Source organism: Nicotiana tabacum, chromosome 3, assembly GCF_000715075.1.
Source record: "Nicotiana tabacum cultivar K326 chromosome 3, ASM71507v2, whole genome shotgun sequence".
NCBI lineage: Eukaryota > Viridiplantae > Streptophyta > Magnoliopsida > Solanales > Solanaceae > Nicotiana > Nicotiana tabacum.
The window spans coordinates 155,630,052-155,645,893 of NC_134082.1; the positions used below are offsets into that span (position 1 = coordinate 155,630,052).

General features: G+C 33.4%; 2 protein-coding genes across 6 annotated transcripts; both read right to left on the reverse strand.

Annotated features, from left to right (window-relative positions):
- Positions 1-1,301: 1,301 nt before the first annotated feature.
- LOC107793377 (ras-related protein RABF2a) lies at positions 1,302-6,148 on the reverse strand. The gene is made up of 7 exons (NM_001325562.2): positions 5,928-6,148; positions 5,317-5,394; positions 5,047-5,214; positions 4,888-4,936; positions 4,425-4,498; positions 2,613-2,706; positions 1,302-1,595 (listed from the first exon to the last, which is right to left on the reverse strand). The coding sequence occupies exons 1-7, from the start codon at positions 5,964-5,966 to the stop codon at positions 1,495-1,497; spliced, it is 603 nt and encodes a 200-aa protein (NP_001312491.2). The 5' UTR covers positions 5,967-6,148; the 3' UTR covers positions 1,302-1,494.
- A 1,263-nt stretch (positions 6,149-7,411) lies between these two features.
- LOC107793376 (uncharacterized) lies at positions 7,412-13,674 on the reverse strand. 5 transcript variants are annotated; one of them, XM_075250103.1, is made up of 9 exons: positions 13,554-13,674; positions 12,732-12,831; positions 10,961-11,028; positions 10,236-10,308; positions 9,718-9,827; positions 9,519-9,623; positions 9,180-9,248; positions 8,209-8,308; positions 7,412-7,819 (listed from the first exon to the last, which is right to left on the reverse strand). In XM_075250103.1, the coding sequence occupies exons 2-9, from the start codon at positions 12,813-12,815 to the stop codon at positions 7,643-7,645; spliced, it is 786 nt and encodes a 261-aa protein (XP_075106204.1). In that variant the 5' UTR covers positions 12,816-12,831; positions 13,554-13,674; the 3' UTR covers positions 7,412-7,642. The 5 variants fall into 5 exon arrangements, with proteins under 5 accessions (XP_075106204.1, XP_075106203.1, XP_075106205.1 ...); XM_075250102.1 differs by lacking the exon at positions 13,554-13,674 and adding an exon at positions 13,480-13,552; XM_075250104.1 differs by lacking the exon at positions 13,554-13,674 and adding an exon at positions 13,215-13,547.
- Positions 13,675-15,842: the final 2,168 nt, after the last annotated feature.

A 15,842-nucleotide genomic window follows, 5' to 3' on the forward strand; every position in this document is an offset into this window, starting at 1 on the left:
ACGATTGATGTGATCCTTTTATACTAAGGAGATTCAAACACTATTATAGCTCTTGTAATATCAGAGACATCTTATTTAATTTTGGCTTTGAACAGTTATTAAGAAGAATATTAAAAAAAGTTGATCTCTTAGCCTTTCACTGGACAGATGACGAACAAATATTATCTTTTGTTAAGGAATAGAACAGATATTATAAAGTCGCATTGAGAAGAGTTAAAGGGGGCTAGCATAATTTGTTTGTATTGTGTTATTATTGGAATTTGGAACCTTCTTTAATTTTCGGCGATTTTGAGGTCTTGTCCTCTGATATAATCTTTCTAGAATTTCCAGTTTTCCATTCTCATAAGGTTTGTTCTTAATCTTAATTAAATCAGTCACTTTCGCGTAGTTGGTGGTATTCTATTATTTCAGTGACAGTGATTATTCTGCATTAAAAAAAAAAAAAGCATTCACATAATCCAAAACAAACAGTGCTCGTTGAGATCTAGAATTCAGATTGTTTAGCTCAGCAAATATCGATTATTGATTGCTGACTGATGGTTGCTCCAATACAATGACTGTTACCCTTCAATCGAACCGCCAACAACTATTACTTCAATCCCAAGTTACCAATTTCTGGCCTGAATACCAAATAGTGATATGAGGTTAGTGTATATGTGATTATAGTTTGGTCAAGATGAGGACAGCTCGACCAAGTGATAACATCAATAATGGCTGATTTACTTGCCCATTTGGCCATAAAAAAAGAATCTTTTTTTCCGAAACTTTTTTCACTTTTTTTCGGAATGAGTGTTTGGCCTTAAAATTTCAAATTTCACCTGAGTTAAATTTCGATTTTTTTTTGAAATTTTAAAAACTCCAAAAAGTTATTTTTCAAAATTCACTTGAAAGCACTCACAAGAATTCAAAAACAGCTCCAAATACCATTTTCAACTTGAATTATTTTTATTACTTTTTTTTCAAAATTTCACAATTCATACATCCAAACACGCCCACTACATACACGCCTTACCACCAGCAGGACTCGCCAGAGTGAGACATGAAGTAAACTGCTTTGCTGTAGACAGGTGAAACCAGAAAAATGAAAGCAAAAACTAACTTCTTGTTTGACATCTCGTTTTTAACAATGTTTTAATGTTTCATAGTGGCCAGACTCGGGTCAGTACGAATTAAGAGAGTTGGTACGGGAAGAGTTGTTAATTAGCTTTATCTTGCACTACCCATGGGCGACCCTATTAACGATCCCAATCTCATTATAATTGGAACCCATAAGAAAGAGCACATATTATATATTGTTTAATAGCACCACTCAAGCATGTCATATATAGAATCTCATTACATAGGGAGGATTCAAAGAAAAGAGTCAAATCATCTTGAAGAATTTTTCATGAAATATCTGTACAATGATGGAGAAATGGCACAACAAACTCTTAACAATCAGCACAAACACATTAAACAAAAAACAGCATTGTAATGAGAAGCACTAATAGACATTTAAGAGCAACAAGAAGCACTAGCCGGTGTTTGAGCAGGCCTATCCATAAGAACCATCCCAGATGGATTTTGTGCTGGCTGAAGCCGAGGCAGTCTATTTGCTGCAAGTGAATAAACAGTTTAAGAACTATATATTCAGATTGATAAAAATAACAAGTCGCCAGTTATATGCACGACAACAACAAACAACAACCCAGTAAAATCCCAAATCCCACAAGTGGGGTCTGGGGAGGATAGAGTGTACGCAGACTTTACCCCTATCCCAAGAGGGTAGAGAGGTTGTTTCCGACAGACCCTCGGCTCAAGAAGACAAAATTCGACTTGGACATTGTATTGCAGAGATACTTTGTATTTGTCATTGGAGTTTTGGTTCATTGTATTAAAATCTGGATATGTAGTGTCATATAAACGTGTCTATTCTTAAATCAAAGAGAGATTTGCCACCAATGATATCCTCAACCCATATTAAATCACTTTTTACACTCCAGTATTCGTTTTATTATCATAGTTGAATAAATATAATTAGTGTAATATTGTTAATTATATAAAATTTACAGTTATCCATTTTTGATTATATCAAATTAAGAACATCACTAAGAGGAAGAGTAAGATTTAGATATACTAGAATACTAACTAAAAGAAATATGAGATTACTAAAACATGGATGAATGAGTAACACTCTGCTCTCCAGACAGTAACTCTTCTCATAACTAAATAAAAAATACTATAAACATTACTAAACGCAAATGAGAGATCATAGGTAAGAGATGATTAACTAAAAACTAACTTCTTATGTTACTTCTTTTATATGTATTGCTGCAACAAGTATTATTATTCCGCATCAGCATGTCAATTGCAACATAAAGAAACAAGGTTTCTTAATAAGTTAATAAATTCCTTTTCCTCTACTATATTAACACGTACCAAAGTAATTACTCAATTTGGTTCCCAGTAATGTCATGTCATACAAAATGCATATAAGTAGTGGTTCAAAACCGATAGCGCGCGATAATGATATGCATAGCCAACAAGAGCAGAACATTGACTTCATATGCAAATGACCTCATACCACAAAAGCTGGCAGCCCATAAACACAGAAAATGAATGCAAGTAATTACCTATTTCATAGAAAATGTCATTAACATTAGATGCAGTTTTTGCAGATGTTTCCATGAAGAAAAGACCATTCTCCTGGGCATATGTTTGTGCTTCCTGAAACAGCATTAGTAACGTATCAGTAATGATGCAATTCCAGTGAAAAAACTGTTAAGTAGAATATCAATTCCGATATAATGCTAATGCCTTGAGGACTTTGAGATCCTTTGGATGTGTATTTAAGTAAGTGAATAAATAGACTAAAACTCATAGAGACGAAATTTTTGTAAAAAGGGTCACAGGCATCCAGACGCATTCACTAACCAATTGAGTTTTGGATCGTGCTGCTATCTTTAACTACCAACCCAGTTTAGAAAAAAAATCGAAAACCTGTCGTTTAATGTTTTCTACAGAAACATCTAGATTGCAAGTTTCACAAACTCATAGGTTTTCAGCCATATAGAACCTCTTTTGCCATAGCTGGGTCAGAAGACATGTATATGAGTTTAGGCCCCAAGAAGTGGCCTACCAGTACGAGAACTGGAGTAACAATCTTGGGAACCAAGGTTCCGTATCCAACCAAAAGGACACTAGGTATGTCTTCTCATTTGTCAAAACCTTACAGATTGGAGTTACTCGATGACTATGTTGGTGGAAGTAGTAGGTACCCGATAAACTAGTCGATCTGCACAAACTAGCCGTGATACCACTGTTATCAACAACTACAGTTGAGGTTATGAATACTGATTGCCCATTTTGCTTTGTTTTTAACCGTTTCATTCCAATATCCAATCATATAGGCTCTCCAACAGAATAAAGTTTTATATATTTTCTACTGCTGTACAAATCTCACCACCATTATCAAAATCAGAAAAAAGGAAAAGAAAAAAGAACAAAAGAAAGAAAGAAAAGGAAACTGTATAAGTGCCTGTTACAGAATTTTCTTGATCTGGATTTAGTGGGAGCCACTAATCCTATTTTGGCGACAAAAAAAAACATTTTTTTTTCTTTAATCTTTTTGGGGTGGGGTGTTTCCAAATGTGATCCAAAGTGGCATTATCTGGACGTATTTCCTCCCAGTGTGCATCATTGTTTACTTCGACAGCATCCAGATCAAACTTGGTCTAAAAAGATGTGAAGCCAAAGTTTGAAGGATTAAGCTCACCTATTTTAATTTTCTTTTGGGAAGTCTAGTTTTCCAGAAAACCTGTAACTAGCTTTGTTACTCTCTCTCTTTCCAGTTCCCACCAAGTAAAAATGCCTGCCAGCACTTTCTTTGTGCTGATGAATATATCGTTGCCTTTCTCAAAATTAAAGATTGCACATTAATTTTTTTTTAAACAATTCTAACATTACTCTGTGTGTGTGTGTCTGTGTGTGTGTGTTTCTCTCTCTGAGAGAGAGAGAGACCAATTTTTTCCAATAAAAAAGCAACCCAAGAATAGGAAAGTGGGAAAGGGAAAAAAAAAAAAAAAAACAACAGCGTAGACCAAGAATGAAGCTTTTTTGATAGCCAAGAATGGAGCTTTAAGCACATGCATGTTGTAAATTTCTAATTTTCAGGTGTAGGCAGTAACATGAGGTTGAGAAAATAGCACTGAAGAACACCTCAATACCTTAGGGTATCCGCTATAACCTTGCAAACCCTGAATAACTGGTCATGCCGGCCATGTAGTTTAAATTATCATTCACGCAATTCATAAATACTTGGGCGAATAACAACATCATGTGTAAATTGACACCCATATCTCCGGCTAAGCTTTTTGTGGTGCTTTTGCACATCACTATCTATCGTATGGAAAGCAGTGTTGAGTCACAGGTACAAAAACACTAACCTCTGCAGCCACTTTTCTTGCATCTAACAAATCTGCCTTATTCCCCGCAAGTGCCATCACCATATTTGGATTACCTGGGACGTAGTTTGAGGTAGAGAAAAGTAAGATATATGAAAAGACAATATGTGTTATTGAAAGAACACTGTTGTATGCACCATCCATGAAAAGGAAACAGTGCTTATTTCCTTCCATTCTGGCTTCATTGTGCGACGATGTTCAACTTTCAACTCACCCATATGCGAAGCAATAACTCCAACCGATCCCCTCATATTACCCACTAATTGAATGTTAGAATATTTCATCATATTTTGCCAAAAAATTCTACCTTGCTCTAAGCAGCTAAAACCCTCCTAATCATACATCACCAAGTATTTTAGACATACTAATTTAAGTTAGGAATATTTCAGTACGGCCTTACAGGAATAAAGTCAGACAATGATGCAACTTAAGATGTCAAAGGTACCTTGTGCCTGAAGCTCCTGAACCCACTTTTTTGCTCTATCAAATGATGCCTATAAATAAATAATTGAGAAACTAAGTTAGCAAGTTCATGCTGGCAAACATTACGGGATCAGTATCGAGTGAATTATGACGACTAGATGGAATCAAGTGGGAGAATTACTTGATTTGTGATATCAAAAACAATTATAGCAGCCGCAGCTCCTCTATAGTACATTGGAGCAAGACTGTGGTATCTCTCTTGGCCTGCTGTGTCCCATATTTCAAATTTTACAGTTGCATCATTTACTGCTACTGTTTGGGAGAAAAATGCGGCACCAATAGTTGATTCCTAAAATAAGAAAGCCGAATTAAGTAAAAATGTCAAATAGGAGGTGCAGAATTAGACTAGACTTTCCAGCTACACATATCAAATGGTGAGCTAAGCACCTACCTGAAATTCAATAAATTGTCCTTTAACAAAACGCAGAACTAGACTAGATTTTCCAGCTCCAACATCTCCAAGAAGCACCTAAAACCAAAAACGCTTCAATACTTTATCCAAACTTCAGTACAACCGCAAAAGGCATAAAAATAAAAAAATATCATAATAGCTACGGCGGAAAAAACCATCACCAGGTTTACTTTGACAAGATAGCATTAACAAATAGTGAAAGATCAAATTTAGCATATTAATATACAAACCAACTCAAACCATAAACAATTTTACTTTGACAACATAGCATCAGCAAATAGTAACCAAGTGAAAGATCAAATTCAGCATATCAAGGTATACATGAATAATAAACTTACTGGCAAAGCACAAAACTAAGAGAAATACCATATCTAAATTTTACAAATAAGGAAACAAGGAGCAATAGAAATCCAAATTGAAGGACTTTTCGTTATCAAACCCAAAAATAAAATTAAAAATTCTAAGTCAAGAATCAAATTTCTGAAGAATTAAAGAAGACCCAGATCATATAAGACAAAAAGAAGGAATCTTTATGGAATTAAAGCTCAACCCATAAGCAAAATTGATAAATCAAAGATGCGAGAACAAACCAATTTGGCGTTCATATTCTTGTTTCCACTGGTTGCCATAGTTGTTAATTGATCAAAATTTGCAAAAGAGAAGTGATTATTTGGTTGTGATGGAGATTTTTGTGATCGTTCAATTAGGGTTTTGATTAGAATTAGGACTTGAAAGAAGGAAGAGGAAGAAGAGAGGTTGACGTCAAGAAATAGCAAAAAAAAGGGACACTCAACCAAAGTTCCTCTCTCTTGTTGATGGTGAGAAGATTCCTTTATTTTTATCTGGAATTTTCCAACTTTTTTTTTTCTTCTACGTATTAATTTGGAATTTTCTAAGAAAATAATGCAAATTGTGCGAATTATTTTTCCACCGTCCAGTCCATCTCCCCCTATGTAAAATAATCTAAAAAGAAAAAAAATTTGTGTGGTGCCTATCTTTTCGCTTAAACTTTAATTTGGTCTAATGTTTCTTTAATGTTTCATATTGAACTGACGGTCCAATATTCAGTATATTCATATAGTTTTGGTGGTCCCATCGGGAATATGCAATAAAAAATATATATAGTTTTGATGAAAAGTTTTCTGTTTTTTTTTTTAAAAAAAGTTGCTCTGGAAATTGGAGTATTTGAGTTGAACCATAAATCTTCCCTCTAAATTGGCTTAATTTTGTCATAACAAAAGTTTCATCTGAAGAAATGAAAAAATTGTCTTTATGAATTGTTATAAACAAGTTAGACCTTTGATAAAGGAAAACATGAAAAAATATCTATAATATTATTTGTGTCAAAAAATTACGTGACAATTTAAACTTTTCTTATATCTTTTGTACTTGTTTTTTTAATTTGGGTGGAATTAAATTACAAAGTAGAGGGAGAAGCACGTATTTAACCAGGACCTTTCCTTTTTGCCTTTTTGTTTTGGGGGTGTGGAAGAAGACGCCGTGGCTTCGTACCAGTTTGACCTCTGTTGGAACCTTCCCAGCTTTAGTGTCGGCTCTTGATCAACAACAAACAGTATTAGGTATCGTTTGTAGGAGGCATTTGAAAAAATAATGCAAGCATTAGTTTTATACATTACTAATACCTTGTTTGGTAGATTTTTTCAATGTGTATAACTAATATTTGTATTAGTTATACATCATACTTGGTATTATCCTATACATTAGTAAAGCATAGAAAACCATGACATTAGTAATACCAAGGCTATTAATGCATGCATTAGTATGTTTAAAGACAAAATTGTCCTTAAAGTCCTTTAAAGCTAGAGAATATGAAGAGCATTTTTGTAACCAACTATTTTTCTTAAAAATTATGCAATACATTATAATTTTAATACACCACACCAACAGTATATAAGAAATAATATATGCATAACTAATGTTTGCATTAGTAACATATGCATTACTAATCCATGCATTACTAATACACCTTATTCCGCATTATTCTTATACATCCTACCAAACCACCCTAAGTAGGAGAAAAGCAACTAAAAATTCTACTCCTTGACAATCAGTATTATATCAACAAAGCATATTGAATTAAGCTTAAAAAACTCTTTTAAAAAAAATTGAGTAATGAAATAAGTAATTAAATTTCGCCTTCAGCAAGCATTGTATAACCTCCGCCCCCCCCCCCCCACAAATAACTTTTAACTTTGTTAAACTAAAATTACAGATTACATTACTATACACGGTAACAATAAAACCAAACATTTTGTCAAATCTCCACTAACAAAGGGGTCGGCTGCTAAGTCACTCGAATAAGTAATACAACCATGACAAAGACTAATGTCATGACAAAGATCAAGAGCCACTGGAAGCATGTAGTCTTGAAACTCCGGGAATACACATCCATAGCCCTGGAAGTTGCATGCCCTGTACTTGCTAGGCTATGCTCAACTGCTTTCTCAGTTGAATCAAGTATCTGCATCCACATTATATGTGACAATTATGAGGCCAATGTACACAAAGTAACCAAGTTTAACAAGAGATAAAAGGAAAAGACCATAACTTGACAAGATAACTCAGAATCCGAGTGAATCCAAACAGATTGAACGCTGAAGCATTCCATTTCTTATCACACAGAACTAGTAAAGAATCATCAAACGTGTAGTAATGCCAGAGTTAAGACTAATAAATAATGTTGTGTGCCAGAAAAGATAGTATCAGGCTATCAGCTACCAAATAGTCTCAATTGCCTCCTACAGGCAAAATAGTAAAATGTTTTGGAGACAGCAAAATCATCTCGAAGCAAAAATTGCTAGAGATGGTTCCCAACAATTTAAGCAGAGTGAAAAGAAATATAAAACTTACTTTCTCAGTATTTTTGATAGATTGATTCATCATGAGACTACTCTCTTTGAGCTGCCGTGCCAAAATAACCATTTCGTCAGTCAAGTCCTCCTGAAGTTTCCTGCAAAAGATGAGAACATCTGATAAATGATCAGGGGACTCTCCCTAACTACCCTCACCCCTCTCCAGAGAAAAGAAAAGTTGCACAAATAAGTGATTAATTTTTCTTGTAACTTTTCTCCTACAACGGAAAAGATTGGACAAACATATGCGTTGCAGCAAAATGCAGCTGTAAGTCTATTATCTGCCTCCATTCACAAAAGCATATTGAGTATTAGACTAATTTAGTAAATGCTAATTTCAACCTTTCAGCTAGCTTTGTCAGCATGTTATCCATAAAACATATATAAAACTCATGGAAATATAATCTTCTAATTGCAACGCCCATTCTTTTTTGCATTAACTCTATGAAAGAAGTATTAAAGCTCCTTCCTATGATGTTGATCAAGCCAGATTTCAGAGTAGCCCCTCAGTCTGAAGACTCCAACTATAGTTTAAGCAAAAAGTGTTGGAGCTTGATAGGCTCTATATTACATTGATCATTTATTTATTTACTTATTGTGTCAGAAATGTGTGTCAAACAGTGCCTACTGCAAGTGGGCATTTCATGTGGATTCTTCAAAATACACCATAAATTAGCAAAAAAAATTTGCCTGTGTAGCCAAGTCTATCAAACATAACTGGGAATTGGGGTGCATATAACCTCAGAGCTAAGATTAGTTTAGTATGTCAAATTGATGCAATTTCAGAGCACTCAAAGCACAAAAAGAAATTCTAAAACTTACACAAATGAAGATGAACAGTTAGTTAAAAGATGCTTCTCTTCAGCTCAATCAATTTGAAATGCTACCTTAACTAGAATGTCAAAACTGCCAACCTACATCATCTAAGAAAACTTCAGAAAGGCAAGCTGTTAGCCATAGAGCATATACCTGATTAGCCAACAAAGTGACAGAATTGTACGTAGCTCATAAAGGCTTACTCGGTGTGTTCCATCTCTTCTACTTGGTAAATAAAAGAGAGAAAAAAAAAAGATATGGAGTATCATGCTTCCTTCATGCCGGGACTTTTCTGGTTATATTTAATAGCATATCAACTATTTTTTCTAATAACTAAAGAAGAGCGCATATCCACTATCACTTTTAATCACACATGGAAAGCTGCTTCTTTACAGGAACAAATACACACCAGAAATCCCTTGGTGGAACAGATGCCAACACATAAAAACTGTCTACAAGTATCAATATGGAAAAGAAGTACAGATAGAGCACCTGTGCTTCTCAATATGTGTCCGTGCAGCATCATCCAGTTTGACTGCAGCTGATTGATCAGAATCGATGGAGTCTTGAGATCTCTCCTCATTGTTTGAATGGACCCTGTTTCACTCCAAAAAGAAAATCACGTTCAAGCGAGATAATGATAAATGGCACATTACAATGGCTATAAATGACAAAAGAGCCATGCAGGTACCCGACTCTTCTTCTCAGTCCTTCAGAAGCAGAACTCACACTGTCTTCTGCTTTGGGAGTTCCGCTGCTTGAAGTCTCAGCCACAGGTTCCTCAGGTGTTTGCACATCAGACTGGATTTGGTTAAACAACAATAGCAGATCATTGATATGTTAATAATACAAATAGAAGCAAAAACATTTTCGACAGACTACTTGCATATGACTATAACAAGTTGATCTAATATAAGTTGAAAGATAGACTCCAGAAGAGAAGATTGAACCACGTTCAAAGACATCAAAAGAACGGAGTTATGGAAACAACAGTAGCAGTAAGGCCAAAAGAATGGTGAAGTCTGAAATGCTGAGCACTATGGACTAACAGCGCAAATAATGCACTAAACTTCAGTGACAGCCTATTGATAAAAAAATGCCAGCTCTTTCATATTCCGTAAAATACCTCCATATGATATGTTTTCGTATAAGAATTCAAGGTGAAATCAGAATGATAAATCACAAAAAATGAAACTAGCTTGCGCATACCATGGGCACAGCTAACTTGGCAGCAATGGCTTCAATGTTCTCTGCATATTCGTTCACCTTAGCTTTTGAAACTCTGTTTTGGGAATCAACATGAAAATTGAACACACATCAGGAAAAAAGCATCTGGTAACTAAAAAAATAAATAAGAGACCCATTAAGAATATATACCCCGTCAAGCCAAGCTAATAAACATTTAAAACATTCTCCTTGTGCAGTAGATTAAGAAAAAGTAGAGTTATCTGTGGAATGACCAGGGATACATGAAAGGAATTATTGTCCTCCTGTGGTATGGTGCTGCACACTGCCAAATGGTCAGCACAAAGATTACTAATCCCAGCATCATGACTTCCAGTGTCACATTACTAGGCTATTAGTCATGCTCAGGATGCGGAATTTTCATTATAGGCAGGATATTTGTCCACTAACTCAAAAATATAACTGTAATATGTCCAAATTTGGAGAAGGGTAGGGGGAGTTGAGAGTGAAAGAGGGTAATTTCCTTTTAATCGACCCTGAGAGGGTTTCCAATTTATTACTTAGGTAGAGTGAAATGGCTAGGCAGCATACATTTAAATTTTAATGATAACTCCAACTAAAGAAACAGAACGCAGGAACTTTATTAAAAAAATCACAGAAGGTAAGGAAGCCAAAAGTGCTGGAAATTTGTGTAGCAACATGTAATTTTCTTCAAATTATATAATTGGAAAAGAATAAAGCATATAGACCTTGGTAATCCGTCTGGATTCCTCTCTTCAGCCACCTGCTCCAGCAGTTCACGCAAAGTAGCAACATACTGTGAAAGATGTAACAAATAGAAATAATAAATACATATCCCTGTTGAAAGAAAAATCGAGATGACAAGAATTGCACAATTCCCCACATTAGCAAATTGCCTATGCCATGATTTTCTGAAAAGTTTTTCATAGAAACAACCTATGTCACAATTTGCAGCTGCGTGCACGTTGAATTATTAACTTTCACAATTAACAACTATGTCAGAGAATATACAACTGCAAGGGAAAAGATCAGATTCCTGAAACAAATAGTATCTACCAGAGACATCAAAAAACCAGTTTGATGCATGTTAAGTCCAAAGGTTTGGGAAGACAGGGAGGTATTACTATGACTCTCTATCTCTTATCCTATATCAGATTTTTTTTTTAAAACAGTAGATGGATGAGTCATCCTAAGCCATGTTTATGTTTATCCTGGATATGATGATATTGCAGTATTACTGATCTTAATCACCATGTAGAGATCAGGAAAAAGTACTTTTGCTCCAAACAGAACTTTTTACAGGTAAAATGTGTTGAAGGCATGCAAGTGGGGTGCAACATTGTATACAAAATTTGTATGGAAAGTCCGCGTACATCTTACCCTTACCAGACCCCACTAGTGGGAACTCACTGGGTTTTTTGTCGTTGTTTGTTGTTGTTAAAGTCCGAAAAGATGTATCCTTAGAGAAGGCAAGTGTTTTATACCAGTGCACTCCAGTCCCAATATTGAACCCCTAGAACACTATCACTCTTACCAACACTAACTAAAATAGGAGGAAGTATATTTAACAAGCGGGCAAAGTTAACCATTAGTCCTCTCTGTCCGTCAAATGCACAATGGTTCATCTCTTTCCAAACGGTCCATATAAAATTACTTGAGGAAAGACCACTTAATCAGTAGCATTATGCCTTTATCTGATATTAACCCAAAGTAGGATGAAAATACGTAGCCTTTTTTAAGGATGAATTCATATGGGGATTGGACAATGGAAATCCCCAGCATCCTCCATTGTGTTAGTGAATCAACAGAGCTACTAGTTCACTCGAAGCTGCCCAAATATTTAAAGCTCCCAAAATACAAAGAAGCCTTACTCTTAAATGCTCACAGCCCACACAGATAATATGAGCTCCATTAAATAGCACATTGTTTAAATTCTTAAAAACCTCTAGCAAAATAATCAACAAGATGAAAATAAAATTTTAAATTAAAAAAAAAAAAAAAACATATAGCTACTGATCTACTGTTAGTCAAAGAAACCTATTAGGTTCTTTTACACAAGCCTAGTGTTTCAAAGTAAGCTTCTTAAAGCATATCATCAAAGTCACAGAAATAAGCCTCTTAATAGCTCAGGAAATCAAGATGACCAAACATCCTTTTTGTGAATTTATAACATGTGATTTAGGTCTAAAAACACTTTTCCAAATGAGATAACCAGATGTACCCACACTCAAACACCAAAACATGAAATTAAATTACAAAAATCCATATTAGAGTATAGGCATGTCATAGTGATCAGAAAGTTTAAACCTTTAAGGACTAGAATCATCTGTACAAGAATATAATATCTTTATATATATATAAACTCATCATATTCACGACCAGTCTCACATAAATGCAACAAAAAGCACCGAAGCTATTTCGAAGAATGAAAAGAAAAATGAGAAAATGCAACCATCATTCCTTTATAAAAAATCGAACTTGAATGATATATGCACTTACATGTATAAGCTTTGCTTGATTTTGCTGTTGTGGTGCAGTTACAAGCAATCTCTTCAAGTTCACTTCAGTTTTGCTCAAACCCATGACACCCTCTAAAAAACTTTTTGACAATAGAATCAAGAAAGTCAATCTTTCAGACTCGGTCTGTTTTCGAGTGAAAAATGTACAACAATATGCCAACTTTCTACTCATCACAACAGGTTCTTTTTAGATATATACAATTTTCAGTCTACCTCTATCATGCACTTCTAGCCATATTCTCCAAATTTTCAAATTATGAACTAAAAAGAAGTGTACATAGTCCTAGTTAAACAGTTCCTCTTTTTCCTACTTCAATTGCCCAAATAATCACATATTCATAGTATTTCTAATTCAAAACCAAGTAATAACTGAAACAGATTATAATCAACTTCAGTAGATTACGAATGCACAATGGATCAATCAAATGAAAAAGAACCCACTTGAATGCATACAATTCACTACCTCCAGTACTTAAATTGGGGAAAAAACGGAAGGGCCTCAAATGAGTTACCACTCCGCCCAATTGACCCTAGTGGGAGCCGAATTCCTAGTGCATGTTCCTTTCATTTGAGAATCACAAAACGGAAATCGTAGAGAAAATTAAATTGTAGCCTCGTTTGCCCCACACGAAAATAGTTCTCTTAAGAAGGCATAATTTACTCCATCAATAGTAGTGATAAAAAAATGTTATTATACTGAAACGCGATGCAGAAGCAAAACAGTTTACCCATATGAACAAACATATTTGCTCATACTATACTTGCTTGAAATGTGTATGTACATGAGAGGAAAGCAATTTACCAGTGTGAACTTCAATCTTCTACAAAGAGAGAACTAATTAATATGGCGATAGATCTCTTCCTTTGCTAGTTGGCTTGTCTTCTTTTTTTTCCTTTTTTATATTTTATCGGAAGTGTAGGCATTTTTTTTTCCAAATTAGGGTTAATTTTTAAGAAAGGGTAAATATGTACTTGTAAACTTAAAAGCTTCCCATATTTAATTTAATAATAAAGATAATACACAATTACCTCAATAGGGTTGTACTTAATTAACCCCTATATGCGTTGCACGTGATTACCACGTCAATTAATAAATATGTTTATATGTAAGAAGAACAAATTATTAAAAAATAAAAATTTATATCAAAGATGATTAAAATTTTAATTAATTTTAAATTTTACATATTAAGACTTCTGACATGGTTCAAATAACACATATTCGATAAATAAAACTGATTTGAAAATCTTAAATAGGTCAATATTAGGAAAATTAACACATGCAATAATTATAGATGTGAAATAATATAATAAAATATAATTTAAACAGTCAAGAAAATATTTTTGTATGGAAAGGAAAATAAAGGATCAAAATTGATCTTATACGATAAAATTTTCCTTGTACGATATAGGCACAAAAATTTACACGAATATATAATATTTTTTGTCCTTCATTGAAAAGAAACTTTCATTTTTACTTTTTATAGTTTCCTCTTTTTTCTTAATATATTTTATCCTTATTTAGTTGATCTCGAACTCCTAAATATTATGTAATAATAAAATATGACTTGATTTTAAAGTCTTAAATATTGGGAAAGTAACTTAAATTACATAGTTGTCCAATGCTAAATCTATTTTTAAAGGGTAAAAAAGACGAATGACACTGTAGATTAGTGCAACTTCTATACTAATAAATCTATAATTGTAATCGTTCATCATCATTATCAATTGATGAGTTTCTTTCAGTGACCAATTATTTATTTGGTTGGAGTTATGTTCTTGTTGTTAATATAAATGTTTCATAACATAAACAAATTCACCATCTTTCTACCTATTTAAAGGCTCTTGATTACTAATAAATATTTCATCCATCTCAAATTATTTATCGTATTTCTATTTGATATGTCCTTAAAAAAACATTAGTTAGAAGGAATTTTGACTATTTTACCTTTATTTATGTGTTTAATATAATCTCTCTTCATTGAATATTAACTTTATTTATGTGTCATCTCCATCTTTAAGAACAATTACTACTAAGGATAAAATGGAAAATTAATTAATTTTGTCTTGAACTTCTAAAATGACAAATAATTTGAATTATCTATTTTTAGGAATTAAGATAAATATTTGAGACGAAGAAAGTAGAAATTAATTCCCTTATCTTAGTCGTATATTGGCTTATTTTAACTCTAATTCCTCGTCTAGCTTTACTTTAGAATAATTAATAGTACTGGACAAAAAAAATGGACGAATCAATACTTTAAATTAAAAATAGTATGTCTTGAACCCAAATCTGACGTTTAGTGGTGAGATATTTGAACTTTGAAATTTGAATTCCTAAAATGTATTTTAACATAAAAAATAGTTCTTATATTTGATTCCTAAATATTAGGATTTTGAATTATAAAAGGAAAATTCTACTTGATTTAAATGTCCTAAATATTGGCATTTTCTACTATAATAAATAAAGTTTTAGTTGATTTCAAAATTTTAGAATTAAAAATATAATAAAATGACTATTTTATTCAATGTGAGCTCTAGTTTTAAATGGTAAAACAGGCGAACGATATTTTCCTAAGAGTTTTCGTGTTTTTAATTTAGTATAAATACATAAAATGTTTCACCTTCAAAGCTATTGTTTCTCTTGAGGAGAGTGAGAGACAAAGAACACAGGTTAAAAATTTAATTCCGATACCTTTTTAAAAAATGTATTTTCCTACTTATTTTATTATAGTTTTTCTCCAAGTTTTTCGTTTCTTTTTACTTCTTCTATCTTCTTCTTCGCTTACTCCTCACTTGAAACAATGGAGATTAATATAATAGAGCTCACTTCAATTTCATAAATTAAAAATCCTAAAAAAATTAAACAATAACAAGAAACTCTATCAGATTTTAAACCAAAGTTAGTTCCCAAATAATACACTGAAGTGGGGAGAGAAAGGAATCTGACTGGAAAAATATCTAGCGATCGAAAGAGATGTTCGACGATTGAAAAATATAACCTCACTCCCTGTCATCCTCCTTAAAATGTGACCAATTTTTAGTTTACAAACTCTTTCCTTAAGATTCATAAGGTTCGTTTTGTCCTCTCTCT

What these genes read in the sequence shown, in the direction of transcription:
- LOC107793376 (XM_075250102.1), bottom strand. Translation starts at nt 13,535, where the DNA reads ATGTACATACACATTTCAAGCAAGTATAGTATGAGCAAATATGTTTGT. An exon ending in ATCAAGCAAAGCTTATACAT is followed by an intron (nt 11,029 to 12,731) that starts GTAAGTGCATAT and finishes CATCTTTCACAG; the next exon opens with TATGTTGCTACTTTGCGTGA. An exon ending in TCACTTTGTTGGCTAATCAG is followed by an intron (nt 8,309 to 9,179) that starts GTATATGCTCTA and finishes CATCTTTTGCAG; the next exon opens with GAAACTTCAGGAGGACTTGA.
- LOC107793377 (NM_001325562.2), bottom strand. Translation starts at nt 5,966, where the DNA reads ATGGCAACCAGTGGAAACAAGAATATGAACGCCAAATTG. An exon ending in TTTTTGATATCACAAATCAA is followed by an intron (nt 4,937 to 5,046) that starts GTAATTCTCCCA and finishes ATTTATTTATAG; the next exon opens with GCATCATTTGATAGAGCAAA. An exon ending in CAAGAAAAGTGGCTGCAGAG is followed by an intron (nt 2,707 to 4,424) that starts GTTAGTGTTTTT and finishes ATGCTGTTTCAG; the next exon opens with GAAGCACAAACATATGCCCA.